Source organism: Pinus tabuliformis, chromosome J, assembly GCF_031772625.1.
Source record: "Pinus tabuliformis cultivar Carrire ecotype Pingquan chromosome J, CPIR1, whole genome shotgun sequence".
Lineage (NCBI taxonomy): Eukaryota > Viridiplantae > Streptophyta > Pinopsida > Pinales > Pinaceae > Pinus > Pinus tabuliformis.
In genome coordinates this window covers 1,296,986,358-1,296,997,321 of record NC_142295.1, presented here as the reverse complement: position 1 = coordinate 1,296,997,321, position 10,964 = coordinate 1,296,986,358, and the positions used below count along the sequence as shown (strand labels likewise).

At 38.9% G+C, this 10,964-nt stretch overlaps 1 protein-coding gene across 1 annotated transcript; it reads left to right on the top strand.

The window, feature by feature from the left end:
• Window positions 1-542: 542 nt before the first annotated feature.
• LOC149232042 (uncharacterized) lies at window positions 543-4,229 on the top strand. The gene is made up of 2 exons (XM_089381812.1): window positions 543-2,135; window positions 3,504-4,229. The coding sequence occupies exons 1-2, from the start codon at window positions 543-545 to the stop codon at window positions 4,227-4,229; spliced, it is 2,319 nt and encodes a 772-aa protein (XP_089237938.1).
• The last annotated feature ends 6,735 nt before the right edge of the window (window positions 4,230-10,964 follow it).

Below are 10,964 nucleotides of genomic sequence, written 5' to 3'. Positions count from 1 at the left end.
CCAAGTTAGTTGCCCTCAAGGACTTAATCCACAGTGAAAACCCTGAAATTGTCCTTATTCAAGAAACAAAGCAAGATCAATCAGAAATGAGTAGAGTAATAAGCCAGCAAAAGCATTTCAATGGATGTGCAAGCGAAGCAAGAGGAGCCTCAGGTGGTATATTAACTATGTGGAATAGCAATAAATGGATCTGTGACTCCACCAGCGTACACCAGAACTGGATTCGAGTCAAATTAGAAAGCAAAACAGGTAGCTCAAAGGTAACAGTTTACAACATATATGCTCCGAATCAGTACAGAGAGAAAGAAATGTGTTGGAACACATTGGAAGCAAGTATAGAAGAAGAGCAGAACAATAATCTCATTATAGCAGGAGATTTAAATCTGGTGATGCACGCTAACGAAAAAAGAGGAGGAAATTTCACCCCTGATCCATTCAGAAGTCGACTTGAGGCCATCATGCAAGAGCACGACCTTGTTGATGTCAGACCCAAAAACCGTAGGTACACCTAGAGTAACAGAGGAATTGGTGTCGGCAATATCATGGAACGACTTGATAGGTTCCTTATCAGTGTAGCATATCTGTCCACCTTCTCTACAGGCCACTCAAACATTCTCAATGTCTCTGCATCTGATCACTACCCAATAACGCTTACTCTTCATAGCCAATGTCAGCTAGGACCCATACCCTTCAAATACTGCTCCATTTGGAATCGTTCCTCAGCAGCAAAAGATGTGGTGCGACAGGCTTGGGTTCAACATGTAGAAGGTTCGCCAACTTTTATTTGGGAGACAAAATTGAAGAGAGTAAGACAGGGTTTAAAGAATTGGGCAAAGAACAATTATCAAGAGCCTGAGATGAATAAAAAGAAAATTAAGCAAGAACTAGAGGAAGTGCAGCAAAGAATCGAAGTTCTTGGGCTAACTCAGCAAGCTAAAGAGCAAGAAACTAGATTATACTCACAGCTGAGTCAAACTATTAGGGATGAAGAAGCAAAATGGAGACTGAAATCAAGGCAACTCTGGTTGCAGGAGGGAGACAAAAACACTTCTTATTTCCACAAGCAGGCCACGGTTCGAAAGGTCAGAAATACAGTGAGCACAATAATGGATAATGAAGGGAACCGTCACAATACTCAGGACTCTATAAAGGAAGCAGCTACCAAGCACTTTAATAATCTTCTGACTGAGGATAAAGCTGAGGAGGATTATTCCAGTATGCTACAACATCTGTCTAAAGGAGTCACACAAGAAATGAACGGCAGTCTCAGAAAAGAAGTAGAAGAAGAAGAAATCCAAGCAGCAATTTGGAGTTTACACCCAGATAAAGCTCCAGGACCTGATGGATTTTCCATTAGCTTTTACAGAGAATATTGGCATATGATTAAAAAAGATCTCTTAAAGATGATTCGTTGGGTTTTAAAAAAAGGCAAAATGGGTGGATTTACCAACTCCACCTATCTGGGCTTAATTCCAAAAGAGAACCGACCTTCCACTTTCTCAAGATTTCGACCAATATCTTTATGCAACTCAGCATATAAAATAATCTCAAAAATTCTAGCATCCAGGCTCAAACCACACCTCTCGTTCCTGATCTCTGAAAATCAAGGGGGCTTTCTCCCTAATAGGCACATCATTGACTCTATCCTCCTTGTGCAAGAGGCCATCCACTCAAGCTTAAGCAGAAAAGAGAAAGGTTTTGTCCTGAAGCTGGATCTTGCCAATGCTTTTGATAGGGTAAGGCATTCCTTCCTGTTTGCTGTTCTTCATAAAATGGGGTTTGATCCCTCCTTCATCACAATGATCAAAGCTTATATAACGGATCCCTGGATCTCCCCTTTGATTAATGGGAGACTGTGTGCTGCCTTCCAATCTTCTCGTGGCCTCAGACAAGGCTGCCCCCTATCTCCTTACTTGTTCATCCTTATGGTTGAAACATTCAGTCAAACCTTGGATTACAACCGGAGAATAGGCCTAATCACTGGCATCAAGATTGAGCAAGGAACAAAGAACATCAATCATTCTCAATTTGCAGATGACACTCTCTTATTAGGAGGAGCTTCCACCACTATAGCAAGGCGCTTTAAGAAGGTTTTGGATCAATTCATGGATTACTCAGGTGGGAAGGTCAATCAGGTAAAAAGTTGTATATATGGTTGGAATACACCAAACCATACCATCCATAACATTGCAAGTATATTTGGAGTCTCCTGCAAACTAGTCTGGAGTCATTTCTCCTATTTAGGGATGCCAGTAAGTATGGGACCGCTGAAAGATGATACCTGGAACGAAATCCTTGATAAAATAAAGAGAAAAGTTCAGCAATGGGGCACCATGTGGCTGAATCCAGCAGGACGACTAGTTCTTCTAAAATCAGGTATAGCTTCTCTTCCCATATATCGTTTTTCCTTATATCAAGCTCCTGTTGTATTTCATCAGAAAATGGAGAGAGCCCTCAGGCATTTTCTTTGGCAAGGAGGGAAAACGGATAAGAAAAAATTTAATCTTGTAAGCTGGAAGAACATAATCCAATCTCAGGAAAAAGGAGGACTAGGCATCAGATCACCAAAATTGCTAAACTTAGCACTTGGAGCTAAAATAGTATGGAGGATGATCACAGGGCCTATAGCGTGGTGGAAGAAGATTTTAGAAGCAAAATATCTGAGCTGCACAAGGCAGCAACTCCTGGAGACTAATATTCCTAACAGAGATAGTACAAAAATTTGGCAACTCTGCAAGAAGGCCATTACCTTTATGTCTCAGAATATCTCAAAGGTCCCAGGAGGGGGGAGCAGCATCAACTTCTCCACAGATAGAATTTTAGGACAGCAACCCATTGGAACAAAGACGGAGGCAATCCCTGCCATAAACTGGCTCAATGGCAAAGGGATAATGCACTGGGCTCAAATATCTCAATGGGACAGTCACTCTCAAGCATGGACAGGTTGGAAATTCCCGGACCACCCCAGGGAGCTTGACACTAGCCTCACTGCCCTAAAAAATCTCCTTCACAGCAAAGCCCCGCTCCAAGAAGGCAAACATGATGGATATCGCTGGGACCCAACTGGAACTCAATACACGGTTAAAGCTGGACATCAATTTCTTTGTGATAGCATCCTCCAACAGGAAATATGGAACCAATGGAAACTGGTATGGAGAGCAGAAGCACCCCCCAAAGTCAAGTTTTTCATTTGGCTTCTCCTGAAGGAAAAATGCTAACATCGGAAAATCTAAAGAAAAGAGGCATAATGGGGCCATCCAGATGCCCAAACTGCTGTCGATCAGAGGAAACAATCTAGCACCTGTTTATAGAATGTCTAGTGGCTGGTGAATGTTGGAGGAAGATGGCCTCAATAGGGGAAGCTCCCTGGGAGCCTCAGGCAACTATTGCAGAAACGATCCACAAATGGAGGAAGAATTGTCCATGGAAAGAGAAAAGGAGTAAATTGGCGCAAAAGGGTATGGAACACCATTCCTCTAACCCTTTTATGGCACATATGGTAGGCAAGAAATGGAAAGGTCTTCCAGGAGAAAGGCTGCAACACCAGGATAATGTGCCACAAGGCTAAAATGTTAGCGTTAGAGACAATCACAAATCACACCAGAGGCAAGATCGAGGCAACAAATTATAGCATGGAAGAGAGAAATTTGATCAACTATGTTTTTGAGAACATTGCCAGTGCTCATGAAACAAACAAAGGAAGGACACAAAAGAAAGAAACGAATAGTGCATGGAAAATGAGATTAAAGGAGGAGGAATTTTCGAATTGGTTGAGAAATTGTAACAGGTTCTATTTGTTCTTTGATGGTGCTTCTAAATCGAACCCGGGCCAAGCAGGTGCAGGGGGTCTAATTTGCAACGCAAATGGAGAGAGCATACTTCACTTCGAATGGGGGCTAGGAGAGATCTCCAACAACAGAGCAGAGGGATTAGCACTGTATCAGGGACTCATACAGCTGCTAAAGTTAGGGATAAGAAAGGTAGTGGTGTTTGGGGACTCTGCAATAATTATCAGGCTAATGGCGCAGAGACAGAGCACGCCAAATATCCTCCTTCAGCAGATAAACCACCGGAATCAGATCCTTCATGCTTCAATGGAAGAAGTCGAGTATTACCACATCCTACGTGGATTGAACAAGGAGGCCGATAAGCATGCCAGCAGGGCATGCGAGCGTCCCAAAGGCAGCCTGAGCTGTAATAATACTGACTCTTTTCAACCCTTACCATGAACCTACAACATTCAGTCAACAGTAGATGTACCTCAGTTGACAGAATCAGTGACATCAGTCAAGCAGTCAGTGTCGACGACAGAGCAGGTAAGATAGGCAAGATTTGGATCAGAAATGAGATCAGGATATCGCTTCAATGCATGGGAATCAAGAGAAATCCAGGAGAAAATCGTCCTTGCAGAATAATCCCATTTGTGGTTAAAGATTTGTATTTGACCATTCCGGGGATTACCATGAAACGCGGATGGGCATCTTCCCGCCTGCACAGCATGCAAATGGACTCTATTTATACCCCAGGTAGCAGAACTTCTCAAAACATTAAGAAAGGGAGGTTATACAGGCAACATGCTTTTAACGCTCCCGTCTGCCTCCAATCAGCCCAAGGTAGATGCCTTAGCGCTCAGCAGCATCGTATCAACCCTGCGAGAGTTGAGGTTGCAATCTGCTGTAAGCGGAGAGGCCAGAGAGTTCAGAGGTTCTGCGTTATAGAGGTCGACACCACTGACAGGAAAAACTCAGTGATAATGGACCGCTCAGAGGACTGCTTCCACTGCAGAGACCTTCAGGCACAGTTCGAGGAGCTGAGAGCGCAACAGCGTGCATTGGAAGACCAAGTCCGAAGCTTGGAAACACGAATCGAAGATCAGTAAAGAGTTCTCAATGAGAAGTATCGGGTAGAAATCAATCTGTTCCTGCACAGAGTTCATTCTCTACATGAGCAGTTCAGCAACTTGGCCAACCGGTGCAGCCACGCTGAAGAATCGATAACTGTTCTCAAGTACATGATGGACAAAAAGTTCAAGGAAGCCCCTTCTACCTCCAGTGCAAAATAGAATGAACCAGATCCACACCCAGAAGAGTCCACAGCTAGGAAGATTAGTCACATAGAGATAGAATAAATATGTTTTGTAGCTGTAAGTTTTGGTGTTTGCAATATGTAAGGATTTACAGTAGTATAAGAAGCCTTAGAGGCAGGAATATTAGAACAAGGATCAAGGAAGGGAACCTTTTTGTAATTCCTTGGATCCATGATGTTCAGGAAGCATTGTTTGTATGGCAAACTGCCTCTTTTCTTTTCAGATCATAATATAGCAACCGAAATTTGTATAAAAAAAAAAATGGACCATTTTGCTAAATAAAATTTGCTTATATATAAATGAATGTTATAAATAATAATGAGGAACTTATTAGAATTGGAATAATTTCAACATGAAGGAACTTATAAGAATTGGAATAATCTCAAATCCCTAGGAAATTCGTGGGTGGGGAGCCACTTGGCACAAATCTAATTTTTAAAATTTATTAAAAGTAATGGACCATTTTGCTAGTAAAATTTGCTTATATATAAATGAATGTTATAAATAATAATGAGGAAATTATTAGAATTTGAATAATCTCAACATGGCGGAACTTATTAAAATTGGAATAATTTCAAATCCCTAGGAAATTGGTGGGTGGGAAGCCATTTGGCACGAATCTAATTTTTTGAATTTATTAAAAGTAATGGAACATTTTGCTAAATAAAATTTGTTTATATATAAATTAATGTTATAAATAATAGTGAGCAACTTATTAGAATTGGAATAATCTCAACATGGAGGAATTTATTAGAATTGGAATAACCTCAAATCCCTAGGAAATTGGTGGGTGGGAGCCACGTGGCACAAATTTAATTTTTAAAATTTATTAAAAATCAATGCAACTTAACAAACTTTGTAATACACTACAACTCTTGATAAACATTAAGAAAAAACATATGTTGAGCATATTCTCTTGAGAATCAATTTAAGCCCTCAATTAAAAAAACAAAAACAAACCTACTTCTATCTAAAATTCATATATATATGTTTATCCACACTTAAAAACTCATCGATCTTTTATTTTTATTTTTATTTTGCCTCTTACTCTATCGAATATCCAGAACCAAGAATCATAACCATTTGTCTCAAAAGGCTAGAGAATATTTTATATTTGGAGAAAAGAAAGAATATTTTATATTTGGAGAAAAGAAAGACCTAGGGAATAGTAGAGTGAATCTCTTTGCTTAGTTTATTGATGAGGTTGAAGGCCTTGACAAAATTAAGATCCTACAAAGTCATGAAAACAATTAAAATTAAATTTATAAAAACGTTATAATATACTTGATCTTTATTGGTTGGAAGATGACAACGATGACCGGGCATTACTCGCCACCACACACACGCTACATAGCGAACATTTATTTTTGGCACAAATCAATCAACGGCTACTTTCGATGGATTCAATTTTGGTTGAAACGATATAAAATTATGTTTTACCATTCTATTATGGATTCAATGGTTGTCTTTTCGGTCTTCCTTTGCTCTAGCATGCGTACCACTCAAGAAACCTAGGGGTGAAGCCATGGGTGTTCCAAAACAAATATAACCACATTAATGGATGTCGGTTGCCTATCATTATGATAATATAGATATAATATCTTTATTTTGAATTAGCTAACCTTAGTTGGCTTGGAGGTATAGTCTTTACGTTGTGCTAAGGTGGTTTTTGTGCATGTCAATATGATAGTATTAACTAAATCATGTAGATTCATTTTGAATGGGTTGGTCTTAGTTGGCTTGGTGATATAGTTTTGTGTTACAATAGTAAGGTGGCTTTTGTCTATAAGTTATAAATTGTATAGTTAAATCTAATGGATTGTTATTTAATAAGTATTTAAAGTTTTAAAGTTTTAAGCTTGAATTTAGTGATATGTTATCAAGTACTTACAAGTAGTATAATAGGTTATCAAAGATCATGGTTATATTAATTATTTAATAACTAGTTGCATGTGTTAATTGTCTCAAAAAGTTTATCTCAAGTCAATGTTATGGTCTTTACTAACACTTTATTTTGAGATAATCTTAGAACCATGAAAAGTGCATGTAATCATGTGTTTTCTAATTCATCTTTAGTGTATTGCTCAAAGTTTTCTTCAGATTTTCACATTCAAGTGAGTACTTTGACCTTTCTTTCATTCTTATTTTAAAATATTGCATTTTATTAAAATTGATTAAAATCATTTTTCTTGCAGTGGTGAAGAAGCATCATCTCAATGACTTAACGGTTGTTCAACTTTGAAATCTTTATATGAAGAATAATATCATTTATCACAAGGGCTCAATTCAAATTATCAAATAGATTATTAATGAACTAAAGGTTATATACAGGTCAAGCACCACACTAATATCTCAATAACCTTGAGATGCTAGGCCTTTTGACTATTTTTGAAGTGCAATGAGTTTTCTTGTGTGTAAACAAGTTGCATGGAAGATCAAACATGTGCAATTGTGGATATGTCTACTGATTGTTCTTGCTATATAGATTAAAGCCTAATTTGCATGAACCAACCTAATTTTGTGAAGCTAAATCCCCCTCATTTTCACACTTCATAAAATAGTAAAGTGACGCTATTCAAAATATGAACAATATACCTAATTTTGAAAGTATATAAGGCCTTGATGTGTTTATTTCTAGCTATGATGCTAAATAAATTGATCTAACATTATGTTGTTATGCCTTTACAACCTAGTATTGAAGATATTGTAATGTTCATCTCATTTATCTATCTCATCATATATGTTAGCTAAATAAATTGATTTATCATTATGATGTTTATGCTTTTACAACCCAATATTGAGGATATTGTAATGTCAATCTTATTTATCTATCCCACTTTGTGATATATAAACCATTGGAAGAAGAGTTTTTGCTAGAAAGACAACTACCAAAGATTATATATATATATATATATATATCACACATTAGAATAAATCCATCTTCACTTTGAATATTTTAAACAATAAGAGATGGGCATCATAATTTTTTTTATTCTTCTTTGTGATTATATATCAAAAATTAAGATGGATATATATTTGCTTAATTAAATCTACCTTATCATTATTATATATTTGGAATATTTGTAAACTTTCATTTTTGGTCCCCAACCCTATCATGATTCACATCTTGACAATCTACAAATAACACAAACCACTTTATATAATCGTTATTATATTCATTTTGTTTTTTATTATAGCTTAGGGTTTTCTAGTTGAAAATAGAGTTATTTATTAAATGCACAAATTAATTCTTCTTTCAATATAAATTTATTTTCAAATTGGTTAGAAGTTATATTTCCATTTGATTGATTCCACATTCACCATTTAATTTTGTATTTTGAAATTTTAAAATAGTTAAATTTCATTTTACTTGAAAAAAATATTATTTAAACACAAACTCAATCAATTTTATTCGATTATAAAATTAAATCAATTCATTTTTTTATTATATAAATTGTAGGCTTTTTGAACCTCTAAGATTATAAACTATCTTTAATATGCATTGTAAAAGTAATAGAGAGGCAATAAGTAGGGGGTGTAGCATTTTTTATTTTTTATTTTTTTTTTTTATTATTTTTTTTTTTTTTTTTTTTTTTTGAATTGGATTGGAAATGATAGGACTATCAACCTCAGTTCCAGAGAAGAAATGAAACAAGCAAGAAGCTACAACATATGGCTGGAAGCAAAAAGACTGACTTCTACCCAGAATGGGCAGAAGCCTCAACACGAAGCTTTTTCCCTTTCCTTTTTTTGACTTCGACCCAACCATCCTGGGGTGAATGAGCAATAACAACTTGAAGATTGGGGTTCTCCACAGGGGGGCCCTCCTTTTCTGAATCAGAGGAGGAGGTCAAATGGACGTTTATGGGCGATGGCTGGTTCGGAGGACTACGCCAGACCATTGGTGGAAGGGGCCACAGAATGAGGGGCTTGATCCAATTCTGCATCGCTACCTTCATCTTCAGAGCTGGAGGAATCAGAATCCACGACTGGAGGAGGAGAGCAAGGAGCCCATCGTTTGGACTTGGGCTTGGAGAGGTTATCCTTATTCTTTTTTGCCGGGAGAGATGGGCAGGTGTTTTGCAGATGCCCTGATTGGTGGCAATGGCGGCAACAGAATGCAGTATTTTCGTAATCCAGTGTTTGGGTCCAGACAAAGTCGTTTATCTTGAGATTGATTTGGTTTGGAAGTCCTTTGCTCAAATCTAACTCCGCACATATTCTGGCATATGTGTAGAGACCTTTGGTTTCCTGCCAAAAATCTCCCATAAGGAAACTGCCCAAGGTGTTGCCTATAGCTCTATAGACTGCAATATGCCATAAGTGGGCAGGTAAGTTTGGAAGCCTGATCCATACAGGTGTCCTGGTAATGATTGCAATTGCTGGATCAAAATCTGGGAACCAAGGAGTCAAGAAGAGCCCTGCAGTTCCCATGAACCAAGGGCCTTCTTCTAAAGCCTTTTCATAATGCTTACTATTATCAAATAGAACAATGAAGTAACCTTTTGAACAGAAACTGATCTTACAATGATGAGTCCAGTTTGTATGGATCCATGCATAGAGATCCTGAATTCGTGGCCACAGTCTGTTAAATCTGCAAATAATGGCTCTTTCTGCAAATTCTTGAAGTTGGATTGCAATGCCTTCATGGGTGATTTCAACAAAGGGAACTTCTTCTATCTTATCAACCAAAAAGGGCTTAGGTTTAAGGGCCTTCGGGAGCTTGGAGTTCTCAGAGTGTATTGCATCTTTGTATGAGAAAGGAGGAGCAGAGGAAGATTGTCCCGCTGCACCTCCTCTCAAACAAAGGGTTACCACCAAAGAGTTGTTTCTGGTAATGCTGTAAGAAGAGAGGGGAAGAAGGTCTTCAAGTTGTTTACCTTGAAAGAGAAGTCTTTGAAGGCTTGAAGGGATCCCAATCCACCGTTCTAGATCCAGTTTGAGATCCTGCACCAGATCTGAAGAACTGACCCATTGCAGGATGGTTCTGCCTGTAGGTTGAGAAATTTGGATCTAAAAGGAGTCAAAGAAGTGCCTAGACACAGTGTCAGGGCCTCTTGTGCGTCCGAGAGCAAATATGCCATGGCAATGATAAGGAGGGGATTTCTCCTCTGCAAGCATATCTGGCGAGTTTGAAAAACATATCCACTGCTTGCTTACGGCAGAGAGGACGACGGCCCCATCTTTGCCAAAGAAAGCCCTGTGCAGAGGCTTGCTAACCTGCCGTTTTAGCTCTGCAACCCAGTCGTTGTGTGTTGCCAACATTGGTACCTCTGCAAGCAGATCTGACAGGTTCAAGAGGCAGATCTGCTGCTGGCTATAGCAATCCAACACTGATTGGATTGTGGCTGTAGCCTATTTGGAATCGTTGTGAACAATGAGAATGGCCTTGTGGGTATCCTCCATGAATTCTTGCCGGCCCTTTTTGCACGAAACCACATAGTGAAAACCCTTTTCATTGATCTCCATTGGCTGCTCCACGGCCACTGCATACTGCACCTCTACACCAAGCAGCTGGAGAGGAAAATCTAGCCTCAGCAGATGTTTCCTCTTGAGCGGTGGCGAGGGGCCCTTGCAGCCAGAAACCAAATCATTCTCCGGGCTCTTCTTCTCTGGGACACCGACACACAGAGACACGACCCTCTGTTGCACTTTTTTCACCGGGCTTTTGCCCCCATCACTCCGCAGAAGATTCTCATCTCTGATTGCCAACACAGGCCGAAGCCGAGACCTCGCAAAAACTAGTCTGAAAACCCCCACTCTTGGGTGTCCATTGTGGGAAGGGGTTTTTGGTTCGAGACTTCGCAGACTAGCCATGGCTTCCCTCGGGTTCTTTTTCCCTCTTAGAGATTGTATTTTTCTTAGTGGGTGTAGCATT